This window comes from Eptatretus burgeri, chromosome 8 (assembly GCF_056783735.1).
Source record: "Eptatretus burgeri isolate ZD-2024b chromosome 8, Ebu_testis_v1, whole genome shotgun sequence".
Taxonomy (NCBI): Eukaryota; Metazoa; Chordata; class Myxini; order Myxiniformes; family Myxinidae; genus Eptatretus; species Eptatretus burgeri.
The window spans coordinates 19,656,384-19,681,383 of NC_140968.1; the positions used below are offsets into that span (position 1 = coordinate 19,656,384).

At 48.0% G+C, this 25,000-nt stretch overlaps 1 protein-coding gene across 4 annotated transcripts in view; it reads right to left on the reverse strand.

The window, feature by feature from the left end:
* Positions 1-25,000, reverse strand: part of SMG1 (SMG1 nonsense mediated mRNA decay associated PI3K related kinase) — a 213,797-nt gene that overhangs the window by 51,376 nt on the left and 137,421 nt on the right. For all 4 annotated transcript variants that reach the window (XM_085891046.1, XM_085891045.1, XM_085891047.1 and 1 more), the window contains exons 38-46: positions 24,355-24,509; positions 24,006-24,228; positions 18,983-19,244; positions 18,372-18,622; positions 15,533-15,769; positions 14,332-14,470; positions 11,396-11,505; positions 11,050-11,268; positions 10,716-10,909 (exon numbers count right to left, since the gene is read on the reverse strand). In XM_085891046.1, the coding sequence (XP_085747172.1) occupies positions 10,716-10,909; positions 11,050-11,268; positions 11,396-11,505; positions 14,332-14,470; positions 15,533-15,769; positions 18,372-18,622; positions 18,983-19,244; positions 24,006-24,228; positions 24,355-24,509 (1,790 nt within the window). The remainder of the gene's footprint in view (positions 1-10,715; positions 10,910-11,049; positions 11,269-11,395; positions 11,506-14,331; positions 14,471-15,532; positions 15,770-18,371; positions 18,623-18,982; positions 19,245-24,005; positions 24,229-24,354; positions 24,510-25,000) is intronic.

A 25,000-nucleotide genomic window follows, 5' to 3' on the forward strand; every position in this document is an offset into this window, starting at 1 on the left:
GAGAGAGCGAGCGCTTTCGAGGGGGGGAGAGAGAGCGAGCGCGAGGGGGAGAGAGAGAGCGAGCGCGAGGGGGGGGGGAGAGAGAGAGCGAGAGGGCGGGAGAGAGGGAGAGCGAGGGTGGGAGAGGGAGAGCGAGCGCGAGGGGGGAGAGGGAGGAGAGAGCGAGCGCGGGGGGGGGAGAGGGAGGGGAGGCAGAGCGAGGGGAGAGGGGAGAGGGAGAGCGAGGGGAAAGAGGGAGAGGGAGAGCGAGGAGAAGAGGGAGAGGGAGAGCGGAGCACGAGGGGCGAGAAGGAGAGGGGAGCGCGAGAGGGAGAGGGAGACAGAGACAGAGACAGAGCACGAGAGGGGGAGAGAGAGAGAGCACGAAAGGGGGAGAGAGAGAGAGAGAGAGAGCAAGAAAGGGGGAGAGAGAGAGAGCACGAAAGGGAGAGAGAGAGAGAGAGCACGAAAGGGGGAGAGAGAGAGAGAGAGAGAGAGAGAGAGCAAGAGGGGGAGAGAGAGAGAGAGCAAGAGGGGGAGAGAGAGAGAGAGCAAGAGGGAGAGAGAGAGCAAGAGAGAGAGAGGGAGAGAGAGAGAGAGAGAGAGCAAGAGGGGGAGAGAGAGAGAGAGAGAGAGGCTGATGGAATGAAGGAAAGGAGGGGGAAATTCAAGAAGAGTTGATCCATGGTTCATATCTCTCATATCCCTCTCTCTCTCTCCCCTCACCATCTCCCCCATCTCCCTCTCTCCCATCCCCCTCTCTCTCTCCCTACTCCTCCACCTCCACCCCTCTCCCTCTGTTAAACAGACTTAAGGAATGATGGTTTAGTTTTGAATTTGGGGGGGGAGAAAGAGGGAGAGGTGGGAGGAGGGAGGAGAAGGATACTGGAGGGCAAGAGGAGGGAGTGAGGAATGATGGAATGGAGGGAGAGGAAATGGAGGGAGAGGGAATGGAGAGGAGGTGAAGAGGGAGAGAGGCAAAGGGGTGGGAGAGAGAGGGATAGAGGTAGGAGAGTGATGAGATATGGGAAGGGAGGAGTGGGGGAGAGGAGAAAGGAAGAGTGGGGGAGAGGGGAGGGGAGGAGAGGAGGAGGAGAAGAGGGAATTCCGACAGATGTGACGTCCAGTTTAATCGCACACACATTGATGAATCACCCTGCCTGTGAAATACTGGGATGACAGTTTATAGCTGGGTCAGGATTCAAAACCAGGAGCGACAGCTTCGAGCAAGTGTGCATACTGTACCTCTCAGCTATCCTGCCATGATGTTAACGAAAAGTTCCACTTTTTTAAAATTTGTATTAAATGTGGGGCCATCGCAGGTGCGTGGCCCCTGTACTTTGCTCAAGTTGATTGACATACAGTATTAAGTGACGGTGCAAATATAGTCGCGCGCTCGTCAAGACGCTCAAGCACTCCAATGAATGGTTGATAAGTAACTGATCGCTTGGCACACGATATTAGCAATCACCGAACGGTCACATGAAACACACACCTCCCAGACAGACCCAAAATATCAAATATGTCCTAACTGAACAAATGAACACTTGTTTTTTGTTTGTTTAGCAGTTGAAACTGCTGCAAAGTTCAATTCTGGAGTTTAAATTTTGTAATTTGGCTTAGTTTAAGATATTCTCGAGGTTATGGCACGTGCACAAATTAAATAAAGCCATGAACACTAGCATCTCTGGGCATTTATAAGTATTGAAATGTGTCCAGTGATTTGTAGGTACGATGATCAGGCATTCGATAATTATATGAGTGTGGAAAAAAAAAAAAAGTAAAAAAAATACTATTGTTAAGAAATCATTGCCACCTGTTCAAAGTCAAGGCATGGTTGAGAAGGCCAACAACAAAAAAAAGATGGCGCCTTAAGACCCGAGCGAGGTAACCCAGGATGCACCTTAAGACCCCATCAAGAGAGAGGTGACAGAGGATGTGCCCAATCAAGGTCGTCATTAAATAAGGCCCTTGATTATCTTCAAAATGTTTTAATTAACACAAACAACCAATTTTCACCAGGTGCGCGGGAAGGGGGTTCTGAGGGCACTGCAGCACCTCCAAGGTGCAGGCAGGAGGAGCACAGTACCTCCTGCCTGCAAAAAAGAAAAAGGCATTTTTTTATATTAAATATATATTGTTACGGTTGTGGAAATCCGCATTACACCATAAAGGGTCCTCAGGTGAGATTATATCGGTAAGTTCATGTGTAGTTAGCCCAAACCTGTTGTATAGAGGGAATATGTGCGATTCATCCGGGCTGCGACACTTTGAGTTAGCCATTTTTCTTTTTCTATTGTTATTTTGGACCATTAAGCCACCAACTCAAACACCACCACCCTTGCCTCTTCACCTCCACAACTCCATCCTGCAAACATCGCTTCAACCCCATTCCCAAACGACGCCTGCCAACCACCAAACCACCACAGCAAACCCCCCACCACCTTCGCCTATCTCCTTCTAGAACCATCGACCACACCACCAGTCAACACCAAACGTCATGCTGTCCAGGGCCCGTTCGGTAATTGATGCCGAACGCGTTCCTCTCAGGGAGAAATTCGGATCAGGAAGGGTTCACGCCCTTTTTTCTCCGTCCAATGGGCGAGCGTCGGGCGGTATGGCCCCGCCTCCAAGCGCGATGAATGTGGATTCTTCACGGGAGAGAATTCGGATCAAAAGAGGCTCACGCCCCTTTTTGTCACACCAATGGCTGAACAGAGGGTGGCGTGGCCCCGCCTCCAATCGCGTTTTGATCCTAAAATCTGCATACAGGCACCTCCTCCAGTCTATAAAGACGCGAGCACAAGGCGACGCTAGCGGTTCGGGTAGAGTGAAGACTGCGGTTCGGGTCGAGGGAAGACGGAGGTCGTCGTGGAAGTTGTAGAGTGGTAGTGTGGTGTCGTCTCATCGATGGTCACTGGGCTCGGCTCGTCTCGTCATTGGAATCAAGCCACCTTCGCTCTCACAAGTGACCAAGCCAGCCAGCCATTCCCGTCGCTCGACCCTGAGCATCAACAATTCCCCCTCCCCCATCCACACCAAGATAGTGCTGGTGGCCGCGTTCATTCCCCACCCTAACCGTGGTGCCGACCCAACCATGCTGGCGCGGAGAAGGCTCACCGACCACGCCACGGGCACGGAGTCGGGGCGCAGCTGCGCGGACATTGCGGCTTGCCCGCCATCGCGTCGTGACGACGCGGGTAAGACCTTGTCGGTCTCTCTGGGTGTGTGTGAAGCTCTATGTGGCCTGTGCAGTGTGTTCTGTTCGCAGAGCACACGACACAGGTCACGGACGGGCAGAGCGCATGTGTTCGTGTGGGGAACCCCTCGAAACGCGAGGTTTGCTTTTAGTGCGCAGAGTGACGTCATGGCTGCACGTGGGGTTGGAATCCGGCAGGAGGGTGAATCCCGTCCAGGTGCCGTCCAAGAGGGATGAGGGACGCGAACAGCTGCCATGACGTCACGCCAAAGGTGCGTGGCTGTGAATTGCCGCGCTGGTGCGCAGGTTGCGAGTTGCCGCGCTGGTGTTGCGCAATTTAAAAATAAAAATAAAAAAAACAAGCCTCGCTTCGGGTGAACAGGATTCCCTGGGAAGGGGTGGAAGACCCCCTATCCTGGGCACAGGATGGAACTAGTCTGGGGGAAGGGTTAGCTTAGCTAGACCGGCTTCATGGGGCAGGGGTAAGTCCTCATTGCGCCCGTGGAATGGATTAGTTAGAGGGATTGTAGTCAGATTTAGGAAGTGAAATGGAAATTGATTTGAGAACAGTGACAGACTGTGAATGGGAAGAGGGGACGTAGCTAAGCTCCGTAGTGTTAAAAGGAACGTGCTGTAGTGTAAGGGACGATGTGGGACGGCGTGGGAGCACGAGGTAGTTCGGGGATGTAGTGAGCAGGCTGGCAGGATTCAGCAATGTGTGAGTTGAGAAGTGTGGAATGGGAAGTGTACTTGTTGAGCGAGTGAGGCCAGCGGGTCTGTATGTATGGAGTGAATGGGGAATGCATAGTGCGATGAGTGATTGGGGGGGAGGAGTGATTCCCGCCCAAGGGACCCCGGGGTCAGTGTAAGGTGAGTTAGGGGGTTAGTCAAATTGACAAAATGGAAGTCATTTTGTTGTTGGTGGGGAAGTAGGCTCGAAACCTGTTTCGGAGGGGTGCAGGAGCCCTGTTGACAGGCTGGGAGCGTGGCAGCGAAAGGCGAGTATCGCTGAGTGGGTACCCCAGGCACCGGGCTAGTCGGCGACGGTAGGCCAAGGGCCCATGGGGGGCCGGGATAGTTAAGTGGGCACGGGTGCGCCTGCATGATGCGGGGGCCCGGGGTGCCATTAGCCGCGTGGGCGGTGCATTGGGCACGGGCACCCAGGGAAGGGGCCTGGGGCACCAGCCTGCCATGTGAGCGTTTCAGGGGAGTCGCCAGGGAGGGCATTCCCTGGTGTTTAAGGAGCTGGTAGGCTCGGAGGCAGTGTAGTGCCCGGGGGTGCCATTGCTGGAGAATCGGCAGAGGGTAGTGCCTGCCAAGGGAGCCACGCGTCCCAGCCACGAAACCGTGTGAGGGCACGGGCGGAAATTTGGGGGCGAGGCCCAAAATTTGCGAGGACTCCAACACAGGCGACGGGAATCTGGGTTGTTAGAACCGATAGCTTAAGCGAGAGGTGCTTGTTGAAAGCCCCGGGGTAGTTCAAAAGTTAAATGGTTAGGGTAGATTAGGAAGTGTACCCCACCGCACCATCCATCCCTTCGCTCTCGTTGTGGGCCGCTGGACCCACTTTGGGTTAAGATCGCTGAAGTGTGAGGAGGCCATCCTGAGGCTTGAGTTGGGCCTCGACACAGGACGCAAGCTCTCCCTTATTCCTCTCCGGGAAGGGAATGTAGGGGTTGGGAGTAGGCTAGGTGACAGGATAGGTTGGGGGACGATTTCTAGTGGGGAAGTAAAGATAAAAAATAAAAACAACAAAAAATAAGTTGGGGCGAAATTGGGTTTTGACAAATTAAGGGGGTGGGTATGGACAGAGACAGGGAAAGGCGATAGGTTGGGAGGGAGATAGTCAGGTAGGTCCGAGCCCGCCTTCCGAGTGTCCAGCACCACCGCACTCCCTCCACCAACCTCCACTGCAAGGCAAAGGCTGGCCAACTTAATCGGCTGGCTGTTACTGCAAGGCCTGTGCCGGCCGGATCGTCTGTCGGCTGTGCTTGCTGCAAGGCCTGTGCCGGCCAGTTCATCTGCCGGATGTGTTTGCTACAGCGGCCTTGTCATGCCATGCCTTGCCTGCCTACCGTTGCCATCCATGCCTACTGCCCTCGTCATCTTTTGCCCCCGTTCTGTTTTGCATTCCTCCCCCCCCCCCCCTTGTTCATTGCTACAGTTGGGAGAACAAGTATTTGATACACTGCCAATTTTGCAGGTTTTCCCACTTACAAAGCACGTAGAGGTCTGTAATTTTTATCATAGGTACACTTCAACTGTGAAAGACGGAATCTAAAACAAAAATCCTGAAAATCACATTGTATGATTTTAAAATAATTAATTTGCATTTTATTGCATGAAATAAGTATTTGATACATCAGAAAAACAAAACTTAATATTTGGTACAGAAACCTTTGTTTGCAATTACAGAGATGAGACATTTCCTGCAGTTCTTAACCAGGTTTGCACAGACTGCAGCAGGGATTTTGGCCCACTCCTCCATTCAGATCTTCTCCAGATCCTTCAGGTTTCTTGGCTGTCGCTGGGCAACACAGACTTTCAGCTCCCTCCAAAGAATTTCTATTGGGTTCAGGTCTGGTGACTGGTGAGGCCACTTCAGGATTCTGAGATGCTTCTTACGGAGCCACTTCTTAGTTGCCCTGGCTGTGTGTTTTGGGTCGGTGTCATGCTGGAAGACCCAGCCACGCCCCATCTTCAATGCTCTTGTTGAGGGAAGGAGGTTGTTGGCCACGATCTCGCGATACATGGCCCCATCCATCCTCCCCTCAATACGGTGCAGTCGTCCTGTCCCATTTGCAGAAAAGCATCCCCAAAGAATGATGTTTCCACCTCCATGCTTCACGGTTGGGATGGTGTTCTTGGGGTTGTACTCATCCTTCTTCTTCCTCCAAACACGGCGAGTGGAGTTTCAACCAAAAAACTCTATTTTGGTCTCATCAGACCACATGACCTTCTCCCATTCCTCCTCTGGATCATCCAGATGGTCATTGACAAACTTCAGACGGGCCTGGAATTGTGCTGGCTTGAGCAGAGGGACCTTGCGTGCGCTGCAGGATTTTAATCCATGACGGCGTCGTGTGTTACTTCTGGTTTTCTTTGATACTGTGGTCCCAGCTCTCTTCAGGTCATTGACCAGGTCCTGCCGTGTTGTTCTGGGCTGATCCCTCACCTTTCTCATGATCATTGAGGCTCCACGAGGTGAGATCTTGCATGGAGCCCCAGACCGAGGGAGATCGACTGTTATCTTGAACTTCTTCCATTTTCTAATAATTGCGCCAACAGTTGTTGCCTTCTCACCAAGCTGCTTGCCTATTGTCAAGTAGCCCATCCCAGCCTTGTGCAAGTCTACAATTTTGTCCCTGATGTCCTTAGACAGCTCTCTGGTCTTGCCCATTGTGGAGAGGTTGGAGTCTGATTGATTGAGTGTGGACAGCTGTCTTTTATGCAGATAACCAGTTCAAACAGGTGCAGTTAATACAGGTAATGAGTGGAGAATGGGAGGGCTTCTTAAAGACAAACTAACAGGTCTGTGAGAGCCGGAATTCATACTGGTTGGTAGGTGATCAAATACTTATTTCATGCAATAAAATGCAAATTAATTATTTAAAAATCATACAAAGTGATTTTCAGGATTTTTGTTTTAGATTCCGTCTTTCACAGTTGAAGTGTACCTATGATAAAAATTACAGACCTCTACGTGCTTTGTAAGTGGGAAAACCTGCAAAATCGACAGTGTATTAAATACTTGTTCTCCCCACTGTATGTGCGCCAGGATCGTCGCGCAGTTTGCGAGGACTGCCCTGTTGGCAGCTACAACACGGGCCTGCAGTGGCAGCCCGTGCACCGTGTTTGCGTCCATCCATTCATCCATTCAACCATCCATTCATCGTGTTCATTGCGTTTGCGACTTGAGCTGGCACAGAGACAGCGTTTGTGCAGCCCATGCACCGTTGTGGTTCAATGCGTTCATTTCAAAAGGGGAGGCCTTTGACTGCGTGTGAGCAGCCGGCCACGTTTCCTGTCACCTGCAGTGGCTGTGACTTTTGTTTCTTCTTTGCAGAGTCCATTGATCCTGGGCCATGGAATAGTGTAAATTATAAGGTTAGGATGTACTGTAAATACGAGTTGCGCTCCCTGCATGTTTTTCATAGCGCCGGCAATTTAGTCATCTGCATGAGTGGGTTTGTTTAGTTAGTTACTCAGCCCGTAGGTTATTTATTTTTGGGACATGAATACCCTGAATGTCGCACTCAGGGATCCGAAGGTAAATCGTACTAGGGGAGAACTTACACATGATGGCACATGAAAATTTGACGACTCGGGACGAGTCTGTAAAAAGGGGAGGGGGTCGAGTGAAGACGGAGGTCGTCGTCGAAGTTGGAGAGTTGTAGTGTGGTGTCGTCTCGTCGCTGGTCGCTGGGCTCGTCTCGTCGTTGGAATCGACCCACCTTCGCTCTCACAAGCGACCAAGCCAGCCAGCCATTCTCCTCGCTCGACCCTGAGCATCAACAATTCTCCCCCCCCCCATCCGCGCTGAGATAGTGCCGGTGGCCCCGTTTATTCCCCACCCTAACAGTGGTCCCGACCCAACCGTGCTGGCGCGGAGCACGCCGGAGAGGGCTCACCGACCACGCCAGGGGCACGGAGTCGGGGCGCAGCTGCGCGGACATTGCGGCTTGCCCGCCAGAGTCACGAGGACGCGGGTAAGACCTTGTCGGTCTCGTGGACCTGGCCGCTCCTCCAGGTTCCGCGCACATTTGGTCCACGGGCCCCGTCTACCTCCCTGCCTATGGGGAGGTCTTTCCTGTTTATTTTGAATGCATGCTGTGGCGCCGTCCGACAAGTATAATTGTTTAAGTGTTGTAAATAATTATAGTCGGTAGTAGTGCTTTTGCTTTTGTTGCATTTTGTGTCATTGCATTACTGCCTTACGTGCTTATCTGTGTGCGTGTAATAAAGTGCATGCTTGTTGAACTCTTTCCCGTCTCGTTGCGTCCTCTTTTTTCCCTTATTGAAAGCTCCATCTTGCATCACGTAAGGGATTGATCGTGGGTTTAAAACACCCGGTAAATAATCTGAACCGTCGAGGTCGACGATAACTCCGCTCGGTTATCCCTGCAGCACGGAACGAGCCGCTTAAACGGTTCGTGTCCGGAGCCGACCTACGGCGTGGTGCAACTCCTCGGTACGCCACTCGCGTGGGTACTTAGGTATATCGACATTCGGCGATTCACCCTATTTCGTGCGGGTAGAATGCGGACTGGGTTGTGGTGAGGTTAAACCCCCACCCGTGACTGGTTTTTGGCGGTAGTTCTAAGAGGGTCACGACTGAATTGCACGTCAGTGGGCGAAGCGGCTGCTATTGGTTACACGCGGTCGTTCGCACGCTGGCGGGGCACGAAATTCGTAACAATATATTAAAACGATATAATAAATAATTTTGCTTTGGGGAAGAAAATACAATTTAAAAATGTATATGTTAGTTTTTAGTGATCACAGACATGGAGATCTTGCTACGGGGTTGGGGTTCATGACGGCCAACACCATCGCTAAAATAGACAGCACCTCAGCACCCCCTCTCAAAATACCTTCCCGCATGCCTGCTTTTCACCCATGCACATCCATGGAGTTCCCTTAATGTGCATGCAAAGTTTTAAGCTGCTAGGTTTCATGGTTTTGGAGTTATGGAGAGTTTTTTGGGGGGGGTTGAAGTAGGGGAGTTAGCAGAAAGAATATGTTATGCTCTATGAACGCACAGTTGCGCGCGCACGCACGCACACACATAGATTTTTGATCACCCATTTGGCAATGTCAGTGAAGGAGTTAAAGTATACATCATTTTTAGCTCACCTCGACATTAGTCAGGTGAGCTTATGCGATTGAGCAGTGTCCGGAGGTGAGTGAGTGAGTCAGTGAGTGAGTCAACGAGTGAGTCAACGAGTGAGTCAACGAGTGAGTCAACGAGTGAGTCAACGAGTGAGTCAACGAGTGAGTCAACGAGTGAGTCAACGAGTGAGTCAACGAGTGAGTCAACGAGTGAGTCAACGAGTGAGTCAACGAGTGAGTCAACGAGTGAGTCAACGAGTGAGTCAACGAGTGAGTCAACGAGTGAGTCAACGAGTGAGTCAACGAGTGAGTCAGCGAGTGAGTGAGTGAGTCAGCGAGTCAGCAAGTGAGTGAGTCAGCGAGTCAGCAAGTGAGTGAGTCAGCGAGTCAGCAAGTGAGTGAGTCAGCGAGTCAGCAAGTGAGTGAGTCAGCGAGTGAGCGAGTCAGCGAGTCAGCGAGTCAGCGAGTCAGCGAGTCAGCGAGTGAGCGAGTCAGCGAGTGAGCGAGTCAGCGAGTGAGCGAGTCAGCGAGTGAGCGAGTCAGCGAGTGAGCGAGTCAGCGAGTGAGCGAGTCAGCGAGTGAGCGAGTCAGCAAGTGAGCGAGTCAGCAAGTGAGCGAGTCAGCAAGTGAGCGAGTCAGCAAGTGAGCGAGTCAGCAAGTGAGCGAGTCAGCAAGTGAGCGAGTCAGCAAGTGAGCGAGTCAGCAAGTGAGGGAGTCAGCAAGTGAGCGAGTCAGCAAGTGAGCGAGTCAGCAAGTGAGCGAGTCAGCAAGTGAGCGAGTCAGCAAGTGAGCGAGTCAGCAAGTGAGCGAGTCAGCAAGTGAGCGAGTCAGCAAGTGAGCGAGTCAGCAAGTGAGCGAGTCAGCAAGTGAGCGAGTCAGCAAGTGAGCGAGTCAGCAAGTGAGCGAGTCAGCAAGTGAGCGAGTCAGCAAGTGAGCGAGTCAGCAAGTGAGTGAGTCAGCAAGTGAGTGAGTCAGCAAGTGAGTGAGTCAGCAAGTGAGTGAGTCAGCAAGTGAGTGAGTCAGCAAGTGAGTGAGTCAGCAAGTGAGTGAGTCAGCAAGTGAGTGAGTCAGCAAGTGAGTGAGTCAGCAAGTGAGTGAGTCAGCAAGTGAGTGAGTCAGCAAGTGAGTGAGTCAGCAAGTGAGTGAGTCAGCAAGTGAGTGAGTCAGCAAGTGAGTGAGTCAGCAAGTGAGTGAGTCAGCAAGTGAGTGAGTAAACACTTCAGTCATTATCACTTGAACAAAACACATGACTGAGAAACTTGTCCACAAACTTCATAACCAGTAATATAACAAAGTGTATCGACCGCATCAAAATCTGCACTCGTTTTGGGGTCTATTGGGGGGGGGGGGGTTGGAACCCCCCAACATCAATAATTGATCTCTTCTCTGAAACTATATACCCCGATTTTGATGAAACTTGACCACAACCTTCATCACCAGTGATGTACCAAAGTGCATCGATCGCATCAAAATGTGCACTCATCTGCAGAATTTCAATGAAACTTGACCACAACCTTCATCACCCTTGATGTACCAAAGTTTGTTCACGACATAAAAAATTCAGGGTTGAAGGGGGGTTTGAGTGACTGTTGCTCCTGATCCAGGTGAGCTGCAGGACAGGTGGTCCCATTTTTTTTTTTTTACTCAAGTGCTGCAAATAAAATTAAAGGGTAAGCAGAAAAAGAACCACAAATATGAGGATAACCTGGAAAGCAGTGTGTTCACAGAGTTCTGAGTGGTAGTTTCTGTCTCCTCAAGGTATGCCTTCTCCTCCTGAAGGCTTTGCTCTTCTGTTGCCAACCTGTCTTGCTCTTTGAAAAACTGCTGAATCTCTGCCACTGCATCTTCCAAGTGACTTAGCAAAAGGAGAACCTCATCCCGATTGGCAAACCATGACACCTGTGGAAATATAATGCAAAACAGGAAATGCTGAATACCACCTCAACCACAACCACAATCCTGCCCAAGATACAAAAACAATATTCCACACTCGAACACAGCTCGAGCACAACTCACAAAGTGCCACAATGGATGGATACCTTGATTTCTGCAACACGTGAAGAAAAAAGACTTTGGGTGATATCTCGCTCCATGAGCCTCCTGCTTTGCCGAGCTTCCGGCACACCAGCTCCTCCACCGTATACGGCTCCTGCCACACCTGCCTCACCGCCAGAAGTCCAGTCTACTAGAGGATCGTAGACAAATGCCTCGAGGAGGGTGAGCAGTGTTTCACGGCTACGACGCATAGCTTGCAAAACCTGCAAAAATAAAATTAAAATAAAATAAACATACAACGTCAACAACAAAACTTCATTGGATTCCATTCAAGGACTGGTTCGGGGCTGGCAACTAAAGAACAACTTGAGAAGAATGTGAAGACATGACCTGTTCACAGGAGAGACGGAAAATTCCTTCCACACCAGTCACGCCCAGGGCCATCTCCAGATTTTGCGTCATGCGAAATGGGACCCTCTCAGGAACTCGTAGGCTTTTTCCTGAAGGAAAAAAAAAAAAGAGAGTTCTGAGTACTCCAAAACTGTTCAGGCTCATGACACCATTTGCATCATGGATAATATACACAAGCATGCGTCTTCAAATGGTTACAATTGCAGCATGTCAGAGAAATCCATTTTACCAGCAGGTTAGCAAGATATCTCAATGAACATCAGAGATCAGGTCGAACTAGATATAATTTGATGTCGCGGCATTGACCGATACGTCTCCACCCACATCATTCCATCATTATGCAAACTGTACTTGTACCAAGTTTCATTTAATTCCCTTCAGCTATTCTCAAGTATCAGATTTTTACCTCTTGACCCCATAAGCTAATCAGTTCATCCTTACATCATTATACATACATGTACCAAGTTTGACTTGGATCCCTTCAGCCGTTCCGAAGTTATTGCAATAACGAAAACCTATCAAGGATGTACGGACAGACAGCCGGGGCATTTTAGGGATGGACAACCCAAAAACACAATGCATCTTGGTCAGCAGAGGCATAAAAACTGTGGGGCGTTTTAGGAACGCTATTGACTGAGAGAAGGAAATATGATAATCCAAATTAACGATATGACGTAAACACTGTGTTCTCCGAACACTTTAACCAAAGAAAGTCTGAGTCACATCTCTCTTGATGAGTGGTAGAAGTTGTCCCTGGAGCAATGAATGGTTTCATGTTATGGTGTACACAACACAACAAAATTGAATTAAGGAAGGCAGAGTCAGCAAAACAAATGTGATGAAGTTCACGAGCGAACCCCAACCATAGGGTACACGGAAACAAGGTCGAGTTCTTCAATGTTTAGCAATTGCCAGACATATTGTACCAGCAGTATAATAAATAATAATAATAATAAATAATAACGAGAACTGCCACTTTATAACTGTTGGCAGTGATGACCAGGTACCAAGACGTATGGCTTTGATGCAACCTTGCTTTGATACAACACCAGATTGACGAGTTACGGACCTCGTAACAGGCCATGTTCCATATATTTAATTACGTACGTTGGTGACCCTTTTTCCTGGCGCCATCGTCGGAATCAATTGAATTGATACTCCGCTACCTTTAAACCCATCCAGGCGCAGCCAAGTGAGCCTTATTCAAAAAAAAAAATTCTCAGATTCAAACAAATAAATAAATCTCGCTGCCAGACCATGTGGCCGATGGGGTTGAAATTGAAAGCCTACATTCCACATGTCTACTAGATCATAACTGCGAAGTTTTACGTTGATTGCTGAAGCGGTTACAGAGAGAAGTATTTAATATTTTCCTTTAATCCAGTGCCAAACCATGTGACATTAATTATTCGTGAACAAAATTGTACCTCCAAGTCTTGGGGAAGGTGTGTGTGAAGCTTCACCTCAATCTGTCCAGTCGTTCTGGAGAAGTTTTAAAAAAAGTTTTAGGGTAAATCCAATATGGCTGCCAAACCAGGTGACCCATCAATTATTCATGAACAAACTGGTACACCCATCGCTTAGGGAATGTGTGTAAAATTTTGCCTCAATCTGTTCAGCCGTTTGAGATTTTTAAGTTATCAATTTCCAATCCAAGATGGCGGACGAACCATGTGACCTATGTCATAATTTTTTTTTCTTCCGTGAGTTGCTGCGTAGATGATGTTCAAGAAATTTCAATTTTTTGGGATGCAGCGTTCTACGTGTCAAAATTTTCACCGGTATACCACTTTCACATATTCCCCATGAGGGGTACTTTTGCCATGTGCCATGTTTCAATTTTTTCCATGGTGCGGTTTCAGAGATACAGAGGTCCAAAGTTTTTCCGTTTTTCAAAGATGGCGCCTAAACCATGTTACCGATGACGTCATAATTATCACTTCAAAATTCAACGAAAGAAGACATACTATGGTGAAAAGTTTGTGCCAATCGGACTGACGGTTGCCAAGAAAATGAATTTAAAAGGGAATAAACCCGAAAATTGTCGGCGGAATAAGAAAAATAATAAACAGAAGGAAAACAATAGGTTATCCAGCCCGTAAGGCTTGGTACCCTAATAAATGAAGTGCCATCACTGCAAATGGAACATGGGATACTTCTTTGGGTTACCTGCATCATGAGCAACGGGTTCAGATAGGAACACTATGAGGCCAAGACAGGAACACCATCAGGTCAGTGGCCGCTCCATCTTCTACTGCCAACTTTCTTATCTTGCAGCCACTGCGATTCCTGTGCTTTGTTCTCCTCCCTACCCATCTCACCCTCCTAAGTTTCTGCATAACACACATGGTCTTACGAGCAACCCCCTTCTGGTGAAACTCCCCAAATAGAGCATCACTGCTCATCTCCACTCATTTGTTACTCTTTTTTTTTTGCTCCACCTGTGGAACCAACTAAAACATCCTCTTCAATCTCATTCTTCCCTCCAGGTCATCAAGACAGCTGTACACCACGATCTCAGGTCACCCCCCCCCTCCACATCCAAAACCATGATCCTCTCTACCTGTCAAGCCTCTTTCAAAATTTTCAGTTCCTAAGAGTATTATTCTCCTTCCTGACATAAATCTTGTCTACCCATGTGTCCTTCCTCAACCCTCTTTTTTTTTTTTTTTCCAAGTCTCCCTCTATTTTGTCCCTCGTCCCAACAGCAGAAAAAGTGGTGTGTTCCCCCTCTCTTTCTACCATTCTTTTCGTTCTGCCAAGACCTGATCAATTCTGCGTTATAGCTCTTCCATGAGCCTTGACAATGTATACCACCAAAACAACAACAAAAAAGTTATGTGCTCAGGTATATTAAAATTAAAAACCATCATAAAATCTACAAAAGCAATGAGGAACACCACATTGCCCAATACCTTTTTCAAAGCACACATTGTAGTCAATGTGAATAACTTCGCCCGTGCTCGAGTCAATAAGGACGTTGTCCAGATGCCGGTCTCCGAGTCCGATGACGTAACCGATGACAGACATCACCGCAGTGGAACGGCAATATGTCTAAACAAATTTTGGGGAAAATGCAAAATTATTTTATAAGGTCTAACTTCTTTGACTTAAAAACAAAACTGTAAAAAACAGCAACAAAAAAACTAATAATAATAATAATAATAATAATAATAATAATAATAATAATAATAATAATAGTGCATTCTCATCCGTTTTGACTCGTTTAACAAAGGTCCTATTTACGTTTAACAAACAAAGACTGCAAAGTTTGATTCAATTCCCATTGCAAGTTATAATGGAAAATCAAGCCAAACTAACAAACCGAGTGCAATGCAGCAGCATCACACCATCGCATGAGAGTCAAAGCACACCAACAAAAACCAATGAAAAATTTCAAGATGCAATTGGAATAGAAATACAGCACTCGCCTACGTTGCCTTGTGCAAGGCCAAAATTCAAGTAGCCTGTGAAAAAAATTCCCCAGTTAAAAAAAACAATAAAATAAAAATATAAAACGACCTCCATCACCAAAGGCAGATGGAGGTTATGTTTTCACCCCTGTTTGTCTGTCTGTCTGTGAGCAGGACATCTCAAAAAGTTATGGACAGATTCGGACAAAACTTGGTGGACAAATTGATTTGATTTTGGTGCAGATACGATTTTTTTTTAAAATAAAACGTAAAATGTTCATTCAGCCTGGTGGACGTATGCACTCCACAGAGTGTCGTTCTAGTTCAAGAGTAGAATGCTCTTTTTTGTTTTTCTCATAACCGACAGATCACGGATGATTAAACGAATTTGCTTCAACTGTCCTCTGCAAAGCAAAACACAAGGTCAAAGTTCTGTCAGTGTGAATCATGAAAATGTGGCAGTCTTGCGAAGAAACCCGATAAACTGTAATTTCATGCAGTTATTTTAAAACTCAACCAAAACATACTCCGACTGAGCTAATCTAATGCTTTTATGCATGGCTGTGTACAATTCAGCACGCTATCAAAGAGGCATGAAGCAGTGGGGGCAAAAATCAAAGAAACAAAAACCTGAGGGAAAAGTGTACGAGGAAACGGGGCCTCAGGAAAGATATGAGCCACTAACAGGCCGATTACAACATACCTGTGTTGTACACCACCATTCCTGTGGAGTAGCGCTGGCACACCACAGCTCGCGCGCCAACAACGTGGCCGGTGTTTCCTCCACAAGTGCTTGGAGCACACTGCAGAGAATGCCGATTGGCCAGTCGCGGCGGGGTGTGTCTGCACTTAAGCCGGCAGCACGCAGTGCTGGCCACACCTTCCCGTAGAACAGCTCGTTGGGCCGTGGCACACCACTTACAACAGTCTCGACACCCGTCTGGGTGGGAGCGGCATGAACAATGGAATGGAAACAAGTATAACACTCAGACAAAATGTTCTGCAGTTAAGATGTGCACAATTAATGGCAGTGCATGATCCCAGACAATGTTTATGACCACAATCACAGGGTTATCACTGCTTTTGTGATGCATAAGAACACTACGTTAGGTATATCAGAACTTGTGAATACGTCTGCTGTTTTTCCTCCGCTCCAATCGGTTCATCTGACCACGTGTTTGTCAAAGTACAGATCTATCTGGCTGTTATTAGAGAACCACCTCAGCTACGTCGAGTCTGGCATTTCACTCAGGCCGACTGGCAGGGACTTCAAGCAGCCATCAAACTTCGAGACTGGACTCCCATCTCTACTTCCTCCGACATCAACTCGTCCTGGGAATTACTTCAAAGAAACTTGCACTCTCTCATGCACAGATTTATCCCATCTCACCTTCAGTAGTCCTACCCTTCCTCACACCCATGGTACACTGAAGCCTGTGGCGAGGCAGTTGTCCTGAAACAACGTGCTTTCACCTCATGGAAGGCAAACCCAACTGAAGGCAATCTAAGTTCCTTCCACAAAGTTTGCAACAAATGTGTATCTACCCTGAGGAGAGGCAGAAAGCAACATCTTTATAATCTCAAGTCTGAACGCTCAAACCGATCTCCCTCTTCCAAATTGTGGTAGCATCAAATCAAATCAGTTTCTGGTGTATGCTCCCCCTTCATCCCCTCCCTGACATCAAATGGCCACATTGCTGACACTGCACGTGAAAAGGCTGAATGCCTAAACTCTGTGTTTGCAGCTAAATCTTGTGTTCCAAACCCATCGCTTTCTGCACCCACCGAACCCAGTCACACCCAGCTGTTCCTGAACTCTGTGACCTTTCTCCTGACAAGGTGGACAGCTTGCTGTCAAACCTCCACTCAGATTCTGAAACTGGTCCAGACAGCATCAGCCCACATATCCAAAAAAACCTGCTCTGCTTCTCTTGCTCACCCTCTCTCTGTTTCAAGGTCATCTGCCATCTGCATGGGAAATCAGCAAACATTACCGCCCTGCATAAAAAAGGTGCAAAAACAGATCCCTGCAACTACAGGCCAATCAGCCTTCTCCCAATCATCAGAAAGGTTATGGAATCGATCATCGCTTCAGACATTAAATCCTATCTCTTCTCCAATGGCCTGATTTCCGATCATAAATTTGGTTTCAGACCAGGTCACTCAACCTTGGATATGCTGCTTCTGCTCTCCCAACAATGGATGGAGGTCCTCAATGCCAGACATGAAATCAGAGCCGTATCCCTCAACATATGTGCTTTTGACATGGTCTGGCACCCAGCCCTGCTCACCAAACTCTTTCCATGGTATCCAAGGCCATCTCCACTCATGGCTCGCAGACTTCCTCTCCTGTCACAGCCAACGTGTGGCCGTAAATGGAGTTCTTTTATCCCCTCTTCCTGTCCAGGCTGGAGTCCCTCAAGACAGCATTCTTGGTCCTGTTCTTTTTCTGGTTTTCATCAATGATCTTTCAGACTCTCTGGAAAATCCTCTATCTCTTTGCTGATGACTGCACCCTCTGTCATACCATCTGTCATCCCTCAGATCAGCAAGTAGCAGCCTCTTCGCTCTCTGCAGATGTGGATAAAATCACAAGCTGGTCCAACACATGGAACATGTCTTTCAATCCCGACAAATCACACTCTCACTGTCTCTCCGAAAGGAATGTCTGGAACCCCCCACCCCATCTACTTTCTCAACAATCCTCTTGAAGAAGTCCTTTCATTCAAGCTTCTGGGTCTCACTATCTGCCATGATCTTTCCTGGGAAAGCTGCATTTCCATCCTGGCCTCCAAAGCCAGTTGCCGACTGGGCATCCTCCGTCATGCAAAGTCCTTCCTTGGCACACCTGAGCTCCTGACCACATACAAAGCTTTCATCCACAGCCTGATAACTCTCCCCTCTGGGCTGGTGCTCCCGCCTCTCACCTTTCTCGGCTTCACGCTGTGGAAACCAAGGCATTTAGGATTATTGGTATCTCCCACGATGAGGCCGAGTCTTTGGGTCTCTCACTCTCTCACCGCAGGCAGGTCGGAGGTCTTTGTCTTCTATAGTCTCCTCTCCGGCCTCGCCACCCCTGCTCTGTCTGCTCCCCCCCCCCCCATATTTCCGGAGGGAGCTCAAGGTCCGCCAGCAACCATCTTTTCATAAAACTACCAAAATGAAGAATCACTGCTCAACTTCACTCTTTCATTCCTCTTTTTCCCCACCTTTGGAATAAACTCCCTCACTCTATTCAATCCCATTCTACCAGCGCTAATCCACCCCAAACCCACCTCCTTCAAATTCCTTGTTTCCTCCCTGAAAGTCCCTGGAGTGTCCATCTTGTTTACCCTGTGTGCCCTGCTCCATCCCTCTACCTTCCACAGATCTCATCATGTCTGTTCCACAAGGTTTCTTCTTTCCCTCTCCCACCTGTCTCCTGCTCCCCTTATTGTATGTTCTGTGAATTAGCTCTCATACGAGCCTCGCCAGTTAATACAAAAAAACCCTCCATCAGTCCTCATTTCAAATCAACATGTGCCTTGTGCATCGCCATTCACCTTTTGTGCCTGTGCCAATGCCTCTCGTTGTTGCCAGCGCTTGTAAAGTCCAAAAAGCGGAGTGGCCCCGTCGACCCAGCGAATGAGCCCAGATCGTGGCCCAAGGGGAGTCACAGAATAGTGGCGAGCCCGGAATGGAGGGCTTCCTGCACGGCCAGCAAGTCGTGCTCGGTTACCAGGCTTCCTCAGCATGCCATTAACTATGGACAGGAACTGCATGATGCGCTCGTCAAGATGGAGGTCCTCCAGGCCTGTTAAGCATTTTGTCATGGTATTGGCATTTAATTATGCAAATAAAAACAGCAGCAAATTGCCAAACAGTTCAGTACATGACAATGCTGGACATTAATCAGCTTTGCCTCCACGGTACTTCCCTTGTGATCATTTTTATCCGCACCATGTATGGATGGAGCAGGCAAATTAGGATTTCGCATTGAATACTTATCTGTAAAACTGCCTCTTACTTCCGACCTCTTCATAAGAATGACAAATATTGCTGTCAAAAATAAACTTCATAACTTATAAATTGTATTAATTAGAGCCAAAGATTCAATTGGTAGCATAATCATTTTTAAAGGTTTCCAAATTAAAAATATTTCAAGAACCCTTACCTTTGAAAAGGTAATTGTAAGTCTTTCCATCAGAGCCAAGCAGGCAGAGCTTCTTGGGTTTTGTCTTGGTTGGAAGGATTATGACTGTGGCTGCAATGCTATGGAGGCACGGGGCATCAGATGACCCCTTCGCACCAATTTCTTCACCTTCGCCAGGCAAAACCAGCTGTGTGCCAGAGAGGCTGGCAAGACGAGGACTGATGTCCTCGAGACGTAGATGTCCACCACGACGCTGTATCCGCTGCTGCAGGCTAGACATTAACTGGTGCAGGGTACAGAAAGGTATTTGTTCATGATAAGCAGTAGCAATATGGTCATGAGATTTACTTAAGATCAAAGTAAAAGGAATAAGAAAAACTGGGAGGGGGTTGGGGTTGGGGGGAGACGTAGAATTTATATATTTTTTTAATCACTAAAAACTTCTTCTCTTTTTAAAGAAAGCAAGGAGTATAAAAAAATATAAAGCCTTTAATATTGGTGGGGTCCTGCAAAACCGGCACTCCGAGGCAATGACACCCAATATATAGCAATCCTAAGACAGTAATCTCATTAGTATTCGTTTAGTTAGCCCTTTCCATATGTCTCGTGGGTTCATGGGACATGATGCATTGCTTTGGGCTTTTAGTTTGGTCTTCAACCCAATATTCTTTCCCTGCCACGTTTGCTTTCATAAGCAAACCCAGCCACACAAGCATGTATGTCAGATCAGTGACTGTCTGCGGAGCGTCGGGAAGGCACAGCAGCATCCACAGCTCATTTTCATATGTGCACCACGAACTGTTCAAACATCGTGCCATTAACCAACCGACACCTCAACTCAGATCCTCACTATGCTCACCACAATGCTACAGCACGAACTATGATGACTCCAAATGCCTCTTGAAAATCCCCACAATAACCTACGCCCGACCTCTTCACCACAAACGCCACAACCGCTACCAATCACTTCAACCTCATCAGCACGATCGCCTCAACCACTCCCAACATTTCAAAGCCTTTACTGCATACACCACAGCGCTTCCATCGCCTCACTATAACCGCCACAACTGCCATCAACCCCCTGGACGCTCACCACAGTCTCTGAGGATGCCAGAGGAATAAATGACATGCAAGCCAGGGTGCTTCGGTGTATAACTCGAAGCACAAGCATGCGCTGGGGTTCGTTCAAAGACATGCGGGTAGCTCCGGTGTTTCCCGAAATAACCACGCTCGAACAGAGTCCAGTGCACGTTCCAGGGCCGGAGAGCGCTCGCAAAAACCCTCGGCCAATGTTAATTGCGAAGCTGTGTCACATGGCCAGTCTCAGTGGCAACCAAGGCCATTTTCAGTTCTGAAGCCTGGCAGGGCGTGACGACTTCTCAAGGTGCCATCTACGCACCAATCGGGACGCTTGGAAACACCTACAGGGTCGTTTGATCCACTTCCTGGCTCCTCCCTCGCCCAGACTCTATAAAAGAGAAAAGATCAGCCTAAGTCGATGTCTCTTCCTTCGTCCAGCCTCTGAGTCTAATCTCTCCAGAGCCTTTGCCAAGCCAAGCGCCATGGAGCTGAGATGGCAGCACAACCGAACGAGGAGAGTGAGGTGGAGCGAGCTGTTTCCAAGATGTGCCAGGGTCATCTCCTGGTCATCGGTGCTCGGCTTCAGCTGCGTTCTGCAGCCAATATTCACAACACCGACAGACTTTCTCACACATCCCTGTGAAGCTTTTCTCTCACGCATCTTTTCTCAATCTGTGCCTCATTCACTCAAAGAGCATTACCAATTTGCACAGTTCACACCTTCCTCTTGCATTATGCTGCACTGCATTTGCACCTCCCACTCACACACCGTAGACACCATCCAGTTGGGTTGCATAGGTCCGTCGACCGCACCAGGTACAACGAGGTCACAACACCTCAACTGGTTCTCCGCTTTCTGGGCTAAATCTAATTTCCTCGGGTGTGCATGTAATGGCACATGAAATGTTTAACACGAGTTACGATTGTGGAAGTTATTCTCGGGTTAACTGTGCACTGTGTCTTTCTTTTTGTAAATATTTGCATTCCTTTTGCCGCACCCACAAATTCCTTGCATGACCGCTGTGCCACATCATTTTCCTTGCCTTGTTGTAATAAATTGCTTGTATTAAATATACCCAGCTCATTTTTGTCTTTTCCTTCATTGGTCCAGCATGGTTCGCACATTAGCCTAGAGGAGGAGAGGAGATTGGGACCATACCCTGTGCAGAGCGTTGGTGCTACCTAAGCAGTCTCCTTGGCTATTGGGCACAATCCTGGACGGGTCACCACTCTGACACAGTATGCCATTATGCTGGCACTCATTTTGCCGACCTCGGAAGGATGACAGGCAGAGTTAACCCCACCTGGTATTAATTCAACAGCTGAGTGGGATTTGAACTCAGGACCCAAGGATCCAAAGCCCACCACCTTAACCATAAAGCCAACACCAGGCATACATTAGCCAAGCTGGGAAGTTCTTCCCCAATAATCTGTTTATTAGCCGGTGCATACTTGGTAGCTCCACTCAGCTGCACCTGATATGGTAAGTTTAATGCAATGCATCGAGGGTGCGATTCCCCGATAAGGAGACTACGCATAACACAGTTAAACAGTAGTCAGACAGAGGACACTGGGTCATGTGGTTAAATCGTTGGCATTCGCGGTCGCGGTCGATTAGCGACCCACCACGACACAGACTTGATTCCCAGAGAGTCCAGGGGGAGAAACGGAGATACCGGCAACCTCGTAGTGCCCCCACGAGCCCAGGTCCCCAACAATATAAATGTGTACCAATTTCAAGAAGAAAAAAAACCCCATAATAGGCCAAGTCAGGCTGAAAATTTGATGTGAACAACAGTCATGCATCTACATCACAAGGTTCAATGCGAGTGTCATTTTGGCATCTCCTCCAAAACCACTGGTGACACAAAGTTGAAAATGTTGTCACATTAATCATCAAGGACCCAGGCAGGGCAGGGTCGAAAATATTGATTTGAACAAACTTTTCAATATTCACATCAATAAATCCCCAGAAATAGCAAGCGTGAACAATGCGCCGCATGGCTTGGCGATAGTCAAGGAACACCACCGATTGGCTGAGCGAGGCTAGGTGCACTGTGATTGGTTCCTGGCAAGTGACGTCAACACACGTTTACTGAATCCAATAATCGACTGTCTCAGCCTTCCCCATTCTTCAGTTAATAATAAAAAATATACCCAGAGATGGGGAATCCCCTGCCATTGAAAAATAATTGAAATGAGATAAGCGTTTTTCCATTTATTACAAAAAAAAATTTCAAGATGGCCGCCCGTCAGCCATCTTGGATCCGGCCACGCCCAAAATAAATAGGGTTCTTCCTTTTCAGGTGGTACATGTGTGACCCAAATTTCAAATCGATATGGCGAACAGTTTATGAGTTATCGCACTCACAGCTATAAATGTTGACGCCCAGCCAGCCGGACGGACGACCCGGGTGACAACAATATCCCCATTCCGCCACGCGACGGGGGATAAAAACTAGAAAGGCACTCGGTCGAGCACATACCCCCGCCATGCAATGTCTGATACAGTAGAACATATCAGGCCCAGTACAATTTTTAAATATCATGCTATATATCGTTTTTGGCTCCATCTCTCAATGGTCAAAGGATCACTTTGACAATTTAAAAAATTCTCGTATCCAGATATGGAGTTGGATTTTCACCAAAACCAAACCAATTCTTCCTCGTCACCGAAACAACTCACCCGCCTAGTTTTGTCCGAATCCGTCTACAACTTTTTGAGACATTGTGCTTCATATCATTTTGGCCTTATCTCTCAATGATAAACAATCACTTTAAAATTCCAGTTGCCAGATCCAGATCTTCACCAAAATCTAATCAGTTGGTCCTTGTCAAGCACCCAACCTGCCCACCAAATTTCATCCAAATCAGTCTACAACTTTTTGAGATATCCTGCACACAAACAGACGGAAAAACAAGCAGATGGGTGGGTGAAAACATAACCTCCTTCCACCTTCGGCGGCAGAAGTAAAAATAGCACCGCAAAGCGGGCAGAACCCCTCAGCCCCTTGACGCAAACCAATTTCAAGATGGTGGCCATATTGAAAATCGCAGCATGCCCATTTTTGAAAGGACCCTTCTCCTCTACTCAACCCCAACACACCCAGCAAAAATGGATTTAATCGGACAAGGCGTTCTCCTCAAAATCGACGGAAACCAATTTCAAGATGGCTGCCATGGAGGCCACATTGAAAATCGCAGCACACCCATTTTTGAAAGGAACCTTCCTCTACTCAACCCCATTATACCTCGCCAGAATAAAATCAATGTGTGAAGCCGTTCAAGTTATTGTCCGGAAACCAAATTCAAGACGGCTGCTCTATTGGATATCGGATTGCGCTGAATGTCGAAAGGAACCTTCCTCTAAACACCCCCATTATCATACACAAAAATGAAATCAATAAGTCAAGCCGTTCTCAAGTTATTGTCCGGAAACCAAATTCAACCTGGCTGCCCCAGCCGCCAAATTGGATATCGGATTGTGCTGTATATCGAAACGAACCTTCCTCTACTCAACCCCAACACACCCTATAAAAATGGATTGAATCGGACAAGGCGTTCTCCTCGAAATCGACGGAAACCAATTTCATGATGGCTGCCATGGAGGCCACATTGAAAATTGCAGCGTGCCCATTATCGAAAGGACCCTTCCTCTACTCATCCCCAACATACCCTGCAAAAATGGATTTAATCGGACAAGGCGTTCTCCTCAAAATTGACGGAAACCAAAAGTTGACAGGCGCCCGGACGGACACCCGCCAGACAACGCCTGTGACGACAATACCCCTTCGCCCAATTCGGGCTGAGTGGTAAAAAGCAGAGCTAAATACAATGCATGAAAAACTGGGGCTGGGAGCCACAGGCTTGCTCATAAAATTATAGTGTCACAAAAGTTTCACCCACAAGGAACACTGAAAATTATCAAATAGCTTGGCAAGCAATGAAAATATGTGAGCCCAACCTGCCTGAATGGTGCCCAGCTGGCTCCGGGGTTAGACAGGGAGGGCGGATCCCTCAGCTTGGCGAGCCCAGAGTCAATGATTGTTCCAAATGAATCCTGGAACCAGCGTTCGTGTGGGGTTTCAGGAGAGGCAGAAGTGACAGTGTGCGCGTGCTCCAGGGCAACCAATACAGGCCTCATCAATGCAGAGTGCTTCTCCCTCATTATGGCAATTTTCTCATCTCTAGTAAGCAGACAGATCAAGAGGGCATGGAACTATTTGGAAACATAATTGACAAAACCATTCTTCCACACGAGCTGAGCAGGATCGATGAGGTGACAACTTTTCATCGCCTAATGCAAGTCATACTTGCGGAGAGTTGAATTTCCATGCACCCGACGGGCTTCATCTTCAAGTTGTTGCACGTGGCGCAACGCAGTCGCCTGGTGCTGACTCAAAACCCCTAACCACAGCTCGTCCCAAAGCACCGTGATGCGGCGCAACTCTGCAACGAGCACCCGCACCTGAGTAGATGGGAAAGACATACTTTGGCCAACATTCATGTGTGAGAATGGGGAACGTACAGAACTTAAACAGAATCATGAAATGAACCCTGAATAAAACATGGTGCAGCATCTCAGGCACAAATAAACAATGCCCATCTCATTATATCTTTGGGAGGTTAGACATGACTTCCAATCCCAGAGACTATTGTCTGTCGGTGATTCATGCAAAATGAACTAGATGCAGTCATTGCCATGTATAACAATTCTTCTTATTCTTCTTCTCTTACCTTCACAAGGGGTGAGGCTGAATGGCACCAAGCTTCTGTTCTGCCTTGACCACGATACTCCACTTCACCTTGTCTACACTCTCCAACCACCTCACCTCATTGAGATCCCTCATCGCACAATCTTCCCATCTCAGCCACGGCCTACCTCTTTTCTGTCTACCTCTCCCTCAACCTGTCAGCTTTCTTTGCCATTCTTTTTTACTCCATCCGCACCAAGTGTCC